Source organism: Nicotiana tabacum, chromosome 15 (assembly GCF_000715075.1).
Source record: "Nicotiana tabacum cultivar K326 chromosome 15, ASM71507v2, whole genome shotgun sequence".
Taxonomy (NCBI): domain Eukaryota; kingdom Viridiplantae; phylum Streptophyta; class Magnoliopsida; order Solanales; family Solanaceae; genus Nicotiana; species Nicotiana tabacum.
Genome location: NC_134094.1, coordinates 24,930,759 through 24,948,321, shown reverse-complemented (window position 1 = coordinate 24,948,321; position 17,563 = coordinate 24,930,759). Strand labels below are relative to the sequence as shown.

Here is a 17,563-nt window from a genome sequence, read left to right as displayed (position 1 = left end):
AAACTGGTGAGTATATCTGTTCATATCAGAATTTTAAGAGTTTTAGAACTCAAATCTACAAAGAAAATAATGACCCCTGATATGCCACCTAAACATCAACCGGAAGCGGCAGGCATTGAGCCATTGACTAGTGATATTGCTCAGCTCCCACTATTTTTTAGCTTGTTCCCATAAAGACCTTCATCAGAAGTAGAGCAGCAGCATATATTCAGGACTTGCTCTTTTTTATTTTCTTTTTCCGTGAAGGAATTATTGTTGACAAGCAGGGACCATCCTTAACTCACAATGAGATTTTACTTATACTTTTAATTCTTTCCCCCTATTCTTCTTTTTTTTTTTCCTTTTTCTTTTTATTTTTAGTGTTAGGGTTTCGGGTGGGGGTTGGGGGATAAAATCATAGCCCTTGAATGAGAAAATATACTCATGGATGACTCAAAAGATTTTGCTTAGGATGCAGTTATAACTCTAATGCAAAGCACGCTCACTAAAAACCGTAACTGGGGGCGGGCGTGACAGGGAAGTCAAATCAAAATAAGAACCCCCCCCCCCCCCAACACACACACACAAACACAAAAACCTTCATAAATTGTATCAGTTCAAGAACTATCCAAGTGGGGGAACAACATACCCATTATAGTACTCTTTCACAGTCAGGATAAGATTAAGCATCACCACGTCCCCTACCAAACTGTATATTACTCCAAACCGAACAGACCACCTGGCCTCACGGACATATACCTTCGTCTCGAGAACAATCATCACCAGCATAGAGCACCAAGCAAGAGCCTCGATAGTCAAAGAAATTATCTGAAGAATGATAATATGGCAAGAAGTTAGAAGTGGCAAAATTCACACATAGATATCTGTATACGTCCCCTCTGATAGAAAATCTATTTATCTAGGTACTAGCATACCGGACTCATACCCTTAAAGGAATTTTAAAATTCATAATATTAGCTTCACAAGCCGCACAAGCCGCATATTTAATCTAAGCACACACTATATCATAGAAAGAGACCTACCTCATATGGGGCAAGACCAGGTTGTCCATCTACATTCAAGGCTGACATTCCCATGACCAATCTAAACAAAGGTTCAGCAGTGCAATAAGCAGCTAACAGACCCAGCATGTAGTTATAGTAATTTGACCTCAAGCGAAACCTTTGGACTGTGAGGTCTTTTGTCGTTTTCCATAGTCGGTATAAGCACAAGGCTAAAAGGACTAGATGAGAAACAGAGATAACCAGAGTGTTTGTTCCGCATGGGGTATAAGCACCAAAGGCATTTTCGACAGCCTTTGACCACACGCCATTTGCCACTGGTTGGCAGTACCAATCCAATGGCTTGAAAGCCATTGTTAACGATACCCCGTGTAACCCTCTACAAGCCCAATACTTTCTTGTACTCTGCCTCTCCTTCAAATGAAAATCCTGTACCTCTGCATCACCTCTGTATTTGTCCTGCAAGAATATAAAGCTTATTGCTCTCAGCGTATCAAGCACATTTCACCCTATTCAGAGTCGTGAAATAATTTGACAATGACAAGTGCAGTATAAATTTTTCAGCTTTATTTGCAAGATATAGGTCAACTCATTAACATGAGCGAATGTAGAGTTCAGGCAGCAGGTAGGTTCACGCCCAGTCCACTGCATTCGGCTATAATTACACATATGCAGTTGAAAATTTATACTGTACGCCTTACATACTTAAACTAAATTTGCACCGATTGCTAGAGATTTGTGATGGATATCATATACTCCGCACCCACCTAGTTAAAATCTTGGATACACCTCTAGTCATTAATTAGTTGCTCCCTGAGTATATCTTTCAACGAAGATCAACCTTTCCCAATACAAACCTAACTTGAGAAGTTAATTCATGAATTATCTTTATCTATATCTTTTCGTTTTCCACACAAATAGGAATCTCACAACATCAATTTATTTTCAGCATTTAACATCACTTGCAAAAAATAATAATAAGCTAGATTGAAATGTTAAAGTCTTGAAAAAAAAATGCAGAAGTCAACTGATTCGTAATTATAATCTCAAAGCAACACAAATAAAAGTTCAAAGAATCCTTCAATGCAAAAAACAAAATCCTCCCAGCAGTGCAGTTACCTACCTGCTACTAAGCAATAGAAAACAGTTTACAGTACAATTAGCATAACCACACATACCACCCAAGGGTGTGGCCTAGTGGTCAATGAAAAGCGAAGAGAACCATGAGGTCTAGGTCCAAATCCTGGCAAAAGTTAAAACAACAATAGATGATTGATGTTTGGCTAAAAATTCATGTTTTTGCATGTAAATTGCCTTGCATTATGCCTCGATCCTGTTAACTTTAGTGCAAATATTTGTTACTCGAGCTTAACAATGATACTTATATGTGTAGGGGTCAATCTGAGGTGATATGAAAGGATTGTGCGCAAATTGAAGCTAAAATGAAAGAATTTAGAGGGAGTATAATTTTTAGCGTCCAGGTTTGAGCCAGGCTTTGTTCAAAATGCAAAAGACAGCACAAGTCAGAGTTGGGCGCCCGGCATTTGCGCCAAGCGCCCTCCGTGGCGCCCAAGCGAGAATTTTTCCTATTTCGGTTAGGACTTGGTAGTTGCGACCCTACACGCCCCCAACATGTATAAAAGGGGTTCTAAACCTATTTTTTAGAGGGGAGACATTATTGTAGATGCAAGAAGGCTACGGCAACACTTGGAAGCAAGGAATCACAAGAGTTTTCTCTCCGTTCTTCCTCAATCTCTATTTGAATGCTTTCGAATATTATCATGGTTGTTAGCATGACTATGAGTAGCTAAATTTCTTTCTAGGGTTTTGATGGACCCTTTTGTCGGATGAATTCTTGATATGTTTTGTTATAATTGAGCTTTTAGATTTCTCTATTTGTTCAACTACGTGCTTATTTTAGTTAATTGAAAAGCTCTCAATTAACAGTGCCTATTTATTATGAATTGCTTGGGATAGGGTACATATTTAGGTGGTTGTTGAACAACGTCACTCCTAAGGTATGTGAGGAATCAATATGGCGGGTTTAAAGGTAGGTTTAGGAATAACAAAGCCTTGACATGGTCATAGTGAGCGGTAAGATAGTGCCAGCAAACGTAGTTCGGGAGAATATATCTAGTAAATTGTTGTAGTTGCTCGGAAGAGAATTACACCTGAAGTGCTCACAATCAGTAGGGAATACTTGGGCAAAATTGCAGGAGACCTGGTGGGAAGGATTCCGAAAATTTGGGAAATCATAACTCTAAACCTCCTTAATCTTGTTTCCAACCGTTAGTATATTAGTTGATAGTTTTACTACTTTAATATTTGTTAGTTAATTAGTTATACATAAAAATCACAATCTTTATAACTAGAAAATTGTTTGAACTTGTGTTTCTTAGCGATATTGAGCAGTTGTAGCTAAGCTTTAGTTCTCTATGGGATTCGACTCCGGACTCTTAGACCGAATTATATTTGAAGGGACCGCTTATCCTTTTTAGGACTAGAGTTGGGCGTGATCAGTGATTTATATAGGACAACTTATATACTTAAACTAGATTTGTACCAATTGCTGGAGAGTTGTGATGGATATCATGTACTCCGCACCTAGTTAAAATCTTGGATACACCTCTAGTCATTAATTAGTTGCTCCCTGAGTATATTTTTCAACGAAGATCAACCTTTCCCAATACAAACCTAACTTGAGAAGTTAATTCATGAATTATCTTTATCTATATCTTTTCGTTTTCCACACAAATAGGAATCTCACAACATCAATTTATTTTCAGCATTTAACATCATTTGCAAAAAATAATAATAAGCTAGATTAAAATGTTAAAGTCTTGAAAAAAAAAATGCAGAAGTCAACTGATTCGTAATTATAATCTCAAAGCAACACAAATAAAAGTTCAAAGAATCCTTCAATGCAAAAAACAAAATCCTCCCAGCAGTGCAGTTACCTACCTGCTACTAAGCAATAGAAAACAGTTTATAGTACAATTAGCATAATCACATATAGTACCTAAGGGTGTGGCCTAGTGGTCAATGAATAGCAAGGAGAACCATTACGTCTAGGTTCAAATCCCGGTAAAGGCAAAAAACAGTAAGTAATTTCTTTCCATTTGCCTTGGTGGAGAGTTACCAAGATGCCTATGCTGGTGGGAGGTAGCAGGTACCCGGTGGAATAGTCGAGGTGCTCACAAGCTGGCTCGAATATCACCATCGTCAAAAACAAAACAAAAAGGCATAATCACGCATACCGTAAATCACCTTAAAATATGAATCCAGCAAAAGGACAATTTCTGAAATTGGAACTACATAAGTCATAACATCTATATTTATAGAAAAAAAGGCAAAATAATAAGCTAGATTTGAAGTCTTGGGAAGAAAATGTAGAAGTCAACCTCTTCAGAAATATCAATCATAAAAGATAAAAATAAAACAACAAACTTCTATGCTATTCAAGTCCAAAAATAAACAAAAATCATCCCAGAAGCGGCTACTAAGCAATAGTTCATAATGCAATTAACATAAGTAATCACAAAACTAAATTAATACTCGTATTAGATTACCTCAAAAAATGAACCAAACAAAAGTATACTTTTTGAAACTTCACAGAGAAATCAGTAAAAAACATACCAAAGAAATAGGAAAAATAAAGCAACCAGATTTGCAGGAAAGATAGCGTTCAAATGGCGAGTGGAAAGAAAAAGAGATACCTTTTAGATGCTTTCTACGGAGAGGACGAGACAGTAGTAAAAAGGTATTTAGATTCTATGCAAAGTTTATATATATTATTCGGTGTTCAGTGTTGTCTCAACTCTCATGATAGAATAATGATTTGTGGATCCAAATGAATTTTGAAATTTTCTGTTTTCTTTTAAATAAAAAATAATAATGTAGTAGTAGTAGTAGTGGGAGTATAATAATTTTGAAAGTGGAAAATGGAGCTTCGTCAGCGATGACGTAATTTTCTGGAAAATTGGAGGAGAAAAGTCAAAATTACTTTTAAAGAGGCTTATTCAGCGAAATTGTTTTGTGAATATAGACAAGTGGAGAACTGTGAACTACATAATAAAGTTTTAAAAATATTATCCCTCCTCCGTTCACTTTTATTTGACATAATAGTAAAAATATATTTTTATTTTTATTTATCACTTTACGCATATCAAGAGAATGACAAAAAAAAAATCTTGTTATACCCATGGTTATTTATTACTCATTTTAAATTATTTTTTCAAATTCAATAAAATATGCATCAATTAATATGAGTATCATGGTAAATTATGCACTTTATTTATTATTTCTTAAGGGACGTGAAAAATTAAAATGTGCCAAGTAAAAGTGAACGAAAAGAGTATATTTCAAGAATAACAAAAATATATATCAATATTATATTAAAACGGGTGTGGTGAACTGTAATATTAAGAATGTGACAACCTTATTCAACAACATGGAGTAACAATTTAGAATAATATGCAGATTGTAATGTCATAAATAAAAATAAAACCATACAAGTTATTTGCTAACTATATAATTCGTTTTCAAAGTATTTTAATTAAAACATTTGTTAGAACAATCATATAACAGACAATTGGAAAGATTTATTTGTAACGATAATAGCATAAATAGTTTTAAAAGTCAAGTGGTACCATCTTTATAAATTTTTATCATTTTTAATATTTTATTTTATAATATACCAATTAATTAATTAAATTTGGGCACATGATATATTATATAACCATATATTGTATGTATTTATTATATATATATTCTTATCATACAACATATACCATATGGTATGATTTTATTGTATGTGATATATCAACAAAATAGTGGTATATTTGTAATATAATTTAAGAGACCATATTTACTTAAATAATTGTAGTAGTTAATCAATTATAATTTTGTTATGAAAAATTATCATAGATTGAGTTAAGAAACGAGCTGACAGTTAGAATTTTACAAAATTAATATGATCTAATGTGCTTAAATAAACTAAATCACATTTTGACATGATAATTATTTTTTAGAATTGTTCGCATTGCACGGGTCTTATACTAGTTGTTTGGTGAAGACTGCAGAATATAAAAAAAAGTTTATTTATAATGGATAATTTAGAGGGTGTTTTGGGTAAGCAGTGAGCTAATCATAAGTTGTTAGATTTAGTATTTATAAGTTAAAATTAGTTGATTTGTCATTTCAAACTTATGATTTTTTTATGAGTAGTTTATGCTTTATAAGCGCTTTTGTTTTTATGAAAAAAATTTATTTAATTTTATCCATAATATTTTTTGTAATTCCCAAATTATTTCCTTGAAATAAAATTTCGGACATTACATTTTTGCCATTTATCGGATGTGTAAGTACTATTTAATATAGTTTTCTAAACACTAAAAATGTTTATAAGCCAAAATGATGCAAAGGTATTTAGAACTCGTTTGGATGGGCTTATTTTAAGCGACTTTTAAGCCAAAATAGTTTTTAAGTCATAAGTTAGGAATTCTAGATTTTGGCTTTTGATTTTTTTTTATCATTCTAGCTTAAAAATAAGTGCTTAAGAACACCTTTTTACTCTATTCAAACATTATAAAATGACTTAAAAGTTATTTTGGCTTAAAAGCACTTAAAATAAATCAATCCAAATGGGCTCTTAGTTGGTCATTTCAACTTTATTTTTTAGTTTATAAGTATTTTTTATTTTTTTATTTTATCCATGTATTTTTTGCAATTCCCAAAGGATCCTTCTCAAAACGTTACTCCTAACTCCCTCTCGATTACATTTCTTCCATTTGTCCTTTCCATGCGAGAATGCTTTTAATTAAACATATATATTCTGTAAATAGTTTTGTGTATATTTTTATTATTTTAATAGAAAAGTACTTAAAAGAATGTTATTTGATCAAACTCTACAACTATTTGTTATCGATTTCAACACTTTTATAAAAGTATGTATTCATTTAATCGCTTATTTACAAAATCAACTTTAACACTTAAAAGTTCTTAATTGAAAAGATTAAAGTATTCTCAATTAGGAGTATGTGGCCAAAAAATAAATAACAATCAGAGAGGAGAAATTCACGTGGAGAATAAAAAATTATAACTTCTCAACGAAAATTGCTTTAAATCCAATTCCAGTATTTAGATTATCATTCACAATACAGCTCCATCAAAAATTAATACTATTACCTTTTTGGCAAAAAATTGTATTTCAAGATGTTGAATGATTCAACATATTGTAATAGTTAAGTTTCACAAAATGATATGTCGAATGAAAAAATTCAACATGTTGAGGTCAATGATCTTTGATAAAATAATAGGGTTATTGTCCTTTTAAGTGATTTGACATAATGAGTTAGTGATGTGTCTCATTCAAATTATCATTTAAAATATTGTGCTACGATTTACCTTCTTTTTGACAACGAGAGTTGATGATGTAATTGACCCTAAACATAAAATATTAAATATCACAATGATTTATTTATTATCGAATCTTGAATTTAAAACCTTTTATTAAGAATGGGCAAAATATATAAGTTACTCATGAATTATGGACCAAATCACTTTTATATATTTTTTACGGACGAAAATCATCTTATACACTCAACCTTTTAAAAGTGTGTCTAAGACACACTACTTTTAACAACTTACGCGCGCATGTTTTACACATAAAAGAGGCGAGTGAAATTAAATATTTTGGGTCTGAACCATTATCAAAACGGAAAAGGGCCAACAATACCCCTAGCGTATTGAAAATAGTTCAAAAATACCCTTGTTAACTTTTTGGTCCGCAAAAGCCCCCAACGTTTGTTTTTTGGCTCAAACTTATCCATATATCTAACAGAACTAACCTGATCAATTTTTTTTACTTTAATTTCGCCATGTGATATTTTCTTAACCCGCCGCGTGTATTATTTGTATTAAATAAAACCCACATGTATTTTTTAAAATATCCAACGACCCTGATCCGCTCCTATATATTTGGACGATCGGCTAAAAATAATTATATTCGTTAGTTAAATATATATAAAAAATATACATTGATTATATATCAAATATATATTATTATATATTAATATTTTAATATATATTTACATGATATTATTTTTATGAGAAATTATACGGTGTAGTTTTTTCTATTAATTATGATCTATAACTCGATTTTATTAAGCAAATACGACAATGGAATGATAGTTTTTGCTAATATTTTAGCTCTATTGTTATATATTAAAACACTATTAGTTCCCATTGAAAAGATCATGTGAAGTCTATTAATGTGCTAAGTTGTTGAATATGTATTTAATTAAAGGTTTTTAATAATTTCCTTTTCATTTGTTTCTTTGCTTCTCCTTTAGAATCGTATAAATAGAATATTATCATTTTTATGTTTGCAAATTAAAATTTATATTTGTTAAACATGTTAAGATCTGCAAAATTTGAAGGGAAAACTACACCGTATAATTTCTCCTAAAAATAATATGATGTAAAATATATATTAAATTATTAATGTATAATATATTTTACTGGGTTGTTGTTGTTGTTGTATTAATGTATAATATACATATTTTTATATATAATAAATGTCTATTTTTTAATATATTTAACTAGCGAATGTAATTATTTTTAGCCGACAGTCCAAATATGTAAGAGCGGGTCAGGGTCATTGGGTATTTTAAAAGATACATGTGGGTTTATTTAATACATATAATATACGTGGCGGGTTAAGAAAATGTCATGTGGCGAAGTTAAAATCAAAAAATTGACCAGGTTAATTCTGTTAGATATAGGAGTAAGTTTGAGCCCAAAAACAAACGTTAGGAGCATCTGAAGACCAATAGGTTAACGAGGGTATTTTTGAGCCATTTTCAATACGTTAGGGGTATTGTTGGCCTTTCTGTTAAGTTTGAGCCCAAAAACAAACGCTAGGGACATTTGTGGACCAAAAGGTTAACGAATGTTATTTTTGATTCATTTTCAATACGTTAGAGGTATTGTTGACCCTTCTGTTAAGTTTAAACTCAAAAACAAACGTTAGGGGCATTTGTGAACCAAAAGGTTAACGAATGTTATTTTTGAGTCATTTTCAATATGTTAGGAGTATTGTTGGCCATTCTGTTTAGTTTAAGCTCAAAAACAAACGTTAGAGACAATTGTGGACCAAAAGGTTAACGAATGTTTTTTGAGTTATTTTCAATACGTTAGGGATATTGTTGGCCATTTTCCGTTATCAAAATGCTATATCAGCCTTCTTTATTTTTTAAAATTTTGAGAGTCATTTCAGCTACAAGGATGGCGTTTACTCTTTATATTCTTTACCTTCTCACACTAATGATAATTAATACCTATAATTACACTAATATTTCCATAAATTAACAGTTGGCAGATTGTTAAAGAAAGGATTTGTTCAAGTTGGAGATGTAAGCAAGGTATTATGTGAAGATCTCAGTCGATAACATAAGCAATTTGGCAATTGTTGGAGCTCTGATGGTAAGGCAACCGTGAAACGAACAAACAAACGAAATCAAAACTATGGGTCGCCGGAGTCTTTAATTTTCCGGCCAACATTTCAGATGAAACAAAAAAGGTGAGAAGAAGAAACACAAAAATAAAATAAAAACGATGGAGAAGCTCCGTTTCCTGTCAAATTCGGCAGAATCGGCCAAGATCTGACAATTCTTCGGCGAGTTTCTGTTACGATTGCTGAATTTCAGAGAATAAGAAGCTAACTAAGGCTAAGCTAAAGCTAAGAAGAAATGAAATTAAGGCAAATAAAATAAAAGGGTTTTCATTCATAAGCCTCTGGAAAGGATAGAGCTCATACATATAGCTCAAAACGTGAGCAAGGGCCTAGGGACTAAAAAGAAATAAGGAAAACTTACAATGGGCTAATTAAATAATAAAGCAAACTAAGTGGATAAATTGCAAGAAGTAAACTTGTTAACTAATCAGCCTATCGCTAACTTCACGGTGCAACATTTCAAGCCTATTGTACAAGTTCCATCAGTAGCTCCAATCTCTTCTATTTTAATTCGTATCAGTTTCCTCCCGATCCGATTATCTGGAATTGGCAAGGGAGCGATTTTGACTAGCTAGTCGGAAACTCCGACCGGTGTTGAGTTGTTTAGTGGCTAGTAGTGGTGAGAGAGGAGTTGAGCAGCTGTTGGGTGTGAAATGATAGGATAATGGAGGAAAATGGAGGACCTATGATTTGAGGGATTATGTCAGTGGATTTTAATGGAGGAAAAAATTTTAATGGAGAAGTTGACTAAGAGTAGGGTAGGGAAAGATAGAGAGACGGGTTGAGGAGGGGTCCTTTGATTATTTTTGTTTTTTTTTAAAGAAAAAATATTAATTAGCATGAAAATTAAGTATTTTATTTTTTTTCTTGAGTTATGACACTTGTCAAGAATTAATTGGTGGGTGAGATCACACATAATTTAGCAAACTGGTCAAGAAAAAAGTAGTGTGTCTTAAATGCATTTTGAAAAGGTTGAATATTCAACGTAAATTTTATCCGTAGAAAATGTGTAACATAAATTTGATCTATAATTCATGAGGTAACTTATGTATTTTACCGAGAAATCACTTCCATCCAACCACGCCCTCAGATGGTATTTAACTCTGTGTTGAATGAATCGACATATTTATATTTAAGTTCCTTAATATGAGTGGAATGATTCAACATACAAATGGCGATGATCTTTGGTAAAACGACAAGCGAGTTGTCTTTTTAAAAGAAAAGGCAACATTTATTAACAAGTTAGCCAAGTGCCATGTATTCTCGCACGCGATTTGGATTATCAAATGTGCGGTTAATTAAGATTAGAAATAATGATCTCGTTCGTTAGAAGGTGTAAGTATCATTACATTGATAATAAAAATGAGAAAATGTCTCATAAGATAGTACAGTAATGTCTTTTGTTGACCTCTAGATGCACTGATCGGTACTTGTGAAACCATAGCGAGGGAAGGTGTGTCAAAAAGGAACGAGATAAACCTAAAGTCACATGCAAGAAAGTTGTCTTGAAAAACCTACAATCTCTTATAATCAATGTTGACTTAACGAAAAGAAAAGATATAGTGAAAGAAAAAGATCTATATACGCAATATCATTTAATTTAGAGTATATTTTAGTCATGATATTATGTTTACATTATTAGGTCCTATAGTTTTTAGAAGTCTTTTTTTCGTATTAGAGATTCTTAAACCAGTAATAAATATAAAAACCTTCTAGCACTTTTTATTTTTATTTTTATTTTTATTTTTATTTTATGTATAATGCTAACATGAGATGCATTTAAATTAAAAAAAAACATGGTTATTTATGTAGATTTCTAATTTGTTTATAACTAAAATATAGTTATTATTGTTTTCTTATTGCACTCCAAAAATGGAAACATATTTCCATAGGCAACTCCTACAATTCGAGGCTAGCTGTAATGTTAAACAAATTCATATAATTTTCACACATTTGGAAGGCCATATGCGTCTCTTTTCTTTTCTCATTTAAAAAGAATTTAATGAACTCCTTTACAGTTTAAAAAGACTTATTTGCTGCTGCAACTTTAATGACTTTACACATCGAAAGGGATTGAAAAGACGACTAGCACAAGAATGGCTTTTTCATTGCTGCATCATCCGGATGTTTGCAATTATTAGTTTCAACATTCCCATTATTCTTGGCTTGGCTGCAACAAACAATTCACGTTAAGGCTTGGGTAAAACTCAATAACTTTGGCCTAGGTTCTACGTATATATTAATGCATATAATAACCCGTGAATCCATTGACATGAATGAATTGTGGGTTCTATGACAAGTGAGATGTCACAAACAAATTTTTAAATTCGGGATTCATCTCTGACAACAAACTCATATACCATGCATTTGTCTTTGGAACGACCTTGACAATAACAAGTCACAGAAATACAAAAGGATGGAGTCATACTCAATATACTTGTCATTACCCACAAAGCTCTAGCTAAGTGGTCTTAGCTTAGCAATTGACCGTGACCCCATTTTGAATAAGCCACCCTTCACCTCAATTTTTGCCTCACCTAATTAGAGAGTTTTTGCTCGTGTAGCTTTCTCAACATGCAGGGCCGACTGAAGGCCCAAAAAGTTGAAGCAAAGGCTTTTAGGTTCCAAATCTTTCAGCCCCAATTTTTTAATTGATATTATATTTTAGCGAAATTGACATGTATATATAATTGCTAGCAATTATTGGAACTCAGATATGAATTTTAGCAGTTTTTTGAGTAAGTGTAATTGAGATTCATTGGAGGCACCTAGACGAAGCTATATATAAAATCTGAGATATGTTGGAAGTGATCTGGAATATTTGGAGTGAAAATTCATATTTGAAAGTGACCTGAAAAACATCACCTCGAGAATGTATATCACGTGTGTATACCAGTATATCATATATATATATATATATATATATATATATATATATATATATATATATATATATATGATATAGGGTAATATATATGGGATACACATAGATATACAGTGCCTTAAAAATGCCCTTTCTCTATTTTCACACAACCTCCGCCGTACTAGCACCATAAAATCACCATAATCAGTCATATCACAGTAACAATACCAAACACCATCTCAATCCAACCAAAAAAGAGGAAGGAAAGGAAAGTTGATATCTGCCTTTTCTTTTTCTTCTCTTGGTTTTTGCTTCTGGTCTTCTTTAATGTGAGATGAAAATACTTGAGAAGAGCGATAGAGCTAGGTTTTTGACAGTAGTTTCGTGGTTCTTGATGGCGTCAATCAGGGGCGGACCTAGAGCATTGAATATGGGTTTCCGGGAACCTAATAACTCTTGCGTAGATTCTGTATTTATATTAAGAAATTCACTAAATATTTATAAATATCTAACTGTAAACCCAATTATTATTGCATATTAATTTGAATTTACGGTAGGAACCCATAAACTTCAAATCCTGGATTCGCCTATGAAGTCAATGGAGGAAGGGCAATGGATGTAGTGATAGACGTTGAAGATAATGTGTGATTATATTGAGAATAGCTATAGGTGCAATTTGTTTTAGTTAAAAGGCTATTAGGGGCTACGAGTGCTAATAATAAGACATCATACTATTTTATGTCAATATTTGGGCCTAGTTGTCATACGTGCCATATTTTCTTATATTTTATAGTTAATTTAACTCCCTCCATTCCACTTTGTTTCAAAATTTTGCACGGTGTGTCCTTCGTAGGGACTGTTCTTGGCAGAATGTTCCCTTTTTTACTGTCTTAGTTAAATATTCCCGCTTTTGACTTGAACATAATAGTTTTTCAATTTTTAAAGTTTGAAATTCTTATTTGGTGGTGACAAACAGAAGTTAACAATCGATTATTGTTAAAATCATTTGAATATTGATAATTTGTGGTTAAAGTTTTAGTTCATCATTTGAATGTTGATAATTTGTGCTTAAAGTTTTAGTTCAAACACAGATTTTGATGATTTACTGTCAAAATCTTAAAACTTCATTGTTGAACCTTAGAAATAGTCGAAGAAGATAAAGTGGGTCCTTTTGATTTGATGTTATTTGATTAAATTGACTATTATGAATTGTTTGTGTTGGTATTTGGAAACTTTATTTCAATTTTGAAATTGTTTGAAGCAAATTTGGGGTGATTTGATGGAAATACCTGCCATACATGCGTCAAGCACCAATTCAGCTCCATGAGCTAGTAGAGAGGTAGTAATTTAGTGCATAGTCCAATCTCCTTGCAAGGATAAAATAAAACATAGCGAGAAGGAGCTTGGATGGCTCTTAGATATAAATGTAAAACGCCATAGATCCGAACGTGGAAATAGCTTGTTCAAGCAAATACACGTGCCAATCAATCCATGGTGAATAAAAAATACAGCCTGCTGGAAATCTGCTAGCATGACATAGGAGAAGAAGTTGAAAATTCGAAAACACTTTGTTAAAACAGCCCAAAAAAATATACCTATCGAGTAGACTTTAATAAATAACTTAATAGATAAGTAGAGTAAATGTAGCATTAACTTTACCAACTCGGTAGAAAAATACCTGAAAAGCAAAAGTATAACAATCGGCTAGACTTCGATGAATAACTTAACAAATAGGTTGAGTAATAATAGCATCAACTCTATACTGTATAGGCCAAAATCCGTCCTTAGGATATTTAGCGTAATATGGCATTAAAGAAAGAGTAGTTCGAGCTCGCCCAAGATGTAGCGAAGTCATTGGCCGAGGTGCCGACATGAGCCGTAATCGAGATATTAACAGGGATCGCAGTCCAGATGTCAACAAGGGTCGAGGTCGAGATTGACTATTGATGATAAGACTTGTAACGGCTAATTTATCAGGATAAGGCACTAAAAGGGAATATTCTAGTGGATATTCCTTGTATTTGTACTACTAGGGTTTCCTAGGAAACCGGCCCCAGATATATAGAAAGAAGTGGCAATGATAGGGGCATGTAATATGGATTTTGATAAGAATACTTTTGGGAAGAAGACTTTCTCTCTTGCAAAAATACAAAAACTACATTTTGATAAAGATTCTTGTCCATATTATTCTTACCTTTTTACCAGATCCGATGATTGTTTATACGAATCTTGGACCTATCTGTCATTCATCTTTGTCAGGAGAAATATTCATTCAACCCGCTTATTATTGGGTTAATCTTTCTCCTTATTTACTTAAATGTCATTTATTGTTAGTTATATCTCCATTAATGTTTAGGCTTGGAGAATATTTTACATTTATTGTCATCAATCATTCATGGGGTCTGTCCCATCTACTGTACGTTTTCAAGATTAGTATTTAGAGTTATTATCCTTAACTAGATTTAATCCCTTGTTACATAATTTAATACTTTAACTGAAAGTTATACTTTTGGTCAAACAATTTGCCGCCGTCTGTGGAGATTTTCTAGCTAAGTCTTTTAGTTCTTCTAGATCTACAACCGACACTGGTTACTGACGCAAAAAAAAAAATAGAATAACCTTCTTCTCTTTGTATGCATAGATCTAACATAGCAGGTAACAAAGAAGAAACAACGAGAATAATGAGTGACCTCCCAACCAACCTCATGGACATCATCCATGAAAGCTCTGAAGCAGTGAACGATGACACAACGCCCAATGCCTCTCCTAGGTGAGGTGGATCACCTTCTCCCCACTACAACATCACAAAATCCCATGGCAAGACAACCTCCACATCTGTGGGAGAGGAGACACCACCAGCGATGAAGAAGCTCCTTGAGGCTTGGCTAACTGACACACTGACCAACGTCCTCCATAAGCCTGTTCAGGATGCTGCTGCAGTAAAGGCGAGAACCTGTGCCGCACCACTAGCGGACGAGCAATATGATCATCGTCCTCCTCCACCCACGACGACGGGTATTACTCACAATGTTATTAAAAATGCAGGTGACGACGCTCTCACAACTATTCTGAAAAGGATGGAGGAAATGAAAAACGAGAACAAGAAACTTCGGGATCAAATGAGAGAGCACCAAGAAAGGGTCGATAAAATACCAGGCTCTCCTAAGCTATTGCCGAAGAGAGATGCCGGTCGGTTCGTCGAGCAACCGTACAGTGATAGCGCTGCCCCACATGCCATACCAAAGACCTTTAAAATGCCGCCTTATCTGAAAATATACGATGGCACAACCGACCCCGAGGATCATGTGACCCATTACGTCACCGCCGTGAAAGGCAATGATCTCGCCAAAGAACAAGTATCCTCCATTATGCTAAAGAAATTCGGCGAAACCCTCACGGGCAGTGCATTAACCTGGTACTCGCAGCTGCCAGCATGTTCCCTCACTATGACGCTCTCATTATTACTTTACGAATTTTAGATACCAACATAAGACGAATTATGGTAGATGATGGGAGCGACATGTGTATTATCCATCCCCGAGTACTCATACAAATGAAACTCGAGGACAAGATAGTACCACGCTACATCACACTAACATGCTTTAACAATGTAGTTGAACGAACATCTGGCAAGATCACACTCCCCGTCCTGGTGGGTGGCTACACTCTGGAGACCACTTTCCATATCATGGACCAGGACACGACATACAACGCCATAATAGGGCGACCACAGATACACACCATGAGAGCTATACCCTCCAGCTTGTACCAAGTCATTAAATTCCCAACTCCATGGGCATATTCAGCATACGTGGGGAGCAACGCACATCCCAAGAGTGCTACCACATCACTCTAGACTACACGGCCACCGAACAAATGAGAGAGAGAGAGAGAGAGAGAGAGAGAGAGAGAGAGAGAGAGAAAGAGGCATATTAATCAACAGGGTCGAGGTCGATAAGGCATGACAGCGGGGACATCATCAGAGACCCCGATATAGCCGAGGCCACAAGATCGACCATAGAGGACCTTGACCCCGTTCAACTAGACATCAACGACCACAGCAAGAAAGCTCACATCGGCTGCAAACTTCAAGAATCGGGTAAGTTTCGTGAATTTTTAATTGCTAACGCGAACTTGTTTGCTTTTAGCCATGCAAGTATGCCAGATACCCCAAAGGAGATCACCACACATAAATTAAACGTCAATCCACTCTACCCCAGTGAGGCAGGTTCGACGTAAGTTCAACTTCGCAATCATTGACGCAATGTGCGAAGAAGTGAAAAAATTATTGGAAAATGGCACTGTCAGAGAGTCGAAGTACCCCCAATGGGTCGCCAACATAGTCATTGTGAAAAAGAAGAATGGCAAGTGGCGGATGTGTGTAGATTTCATCGACCTGAACAAAGCTTGCCCCAAGGATTCGTTTCCATTACCTCATATCGACCAGATCATCGACGCGACAGTCGGGCACGAATTGCTAAGTTTCTTGGATGCCTACTCGGGCTACAACCAGATCCTTATGGAGGAAGAGGACCAGGAAAAGACCACCTTCATCACCCACTGAGGGACGTACTGCTACAGGGTCATGCCTTTCAAATTGAAAATTATGGGAGCAACTTACCAAAGGTTGGTGATAAATATGTTCAAATAACAACTCGGAAAAATGATGGAGATATACATCAACTACATGCTGGTCAAGTCCAAAAGGAAAGAAGATCACATCGACCACTTAAGAGAAGCATTCGGCTTACTCAGGCAATACGACATGAAACTGAACCCTGAAAAATGTACATTCGGCATGGCCTCAAGGAAATTCTTGGGTTTCCTAGTGTTGCAGCGGGGTATCGAGGTCAATCCTGACCAAATCAAGGCCATCGACTGGATACTAGAGCACTTGACCACCAAAAAGAAGCTAACTGGTCCTATCGCCGCTCTTTCGAGGTTCATCTCACGATCCTCCGATAGGTGCCACAAGTTCTTTGGCGTACTCAAAAAGGAGAATGGCCTACAATGGACCCCTGAGTGCATCCAAGCCCTGAAGGAGTTAAAGGTATACTTGTACTCACCACTGTTGCTCTCAAAATCAGAACCAGGACAACCTCTCCTCGTCTATCTTGTTGTGTCCGAAGTAGTTGTGAGCGCAGTCTTAGTCCAAGAAAATAAAGGTATGCAATCTCCCATCTA

General features: G+C 34.6%; 1 protein-coding gene across 5 annotated transcripts in view; it reads right to left on the bottom strand.

Annotated features, from left to right (window-relative positions):
• The window catches only part of LOC107792562 (ABC transporter C family member 2), a 31,140-nt gene extending 26,286 nt beyond the window's left edge, over positions 1-4,854 (bottom strand). Inside the window, exons 1-4 of one of the 5 annotated variants that reach the window (XM_075230670.1) lie at positions 4,718-4,796; positions 4,021-4,202; positions 1,023-1,460; positions 629-807 (exon numbers count right to left, since the gene is read on the bottom strand). In XM_075230670.1, coding sequence (XP_075086771.1) covers positions 629-807; positions 1,023-1,355 — 512 coding nt within the window. In that variant the 5' untranslated portion in view covers positions 1,356-1,460; positions 4,021-4,202; positions 4,718-4,796. Of the gene's footprint in view, positions 1-628; positions 808-1,022; positions 1,461-4,020; positions 4,203-4,570; positions 4,691-4,717 lie in introns of those variants that run through there. The other 4 variants (XM_075230669.1, XM_075230672.1, XM_075230671.1 and 1 more) reach the window with 4 other exon arrangements.
• Between the last annotated feature and the right edge of the window lie 12,709 nt (positions 4,855-17,563).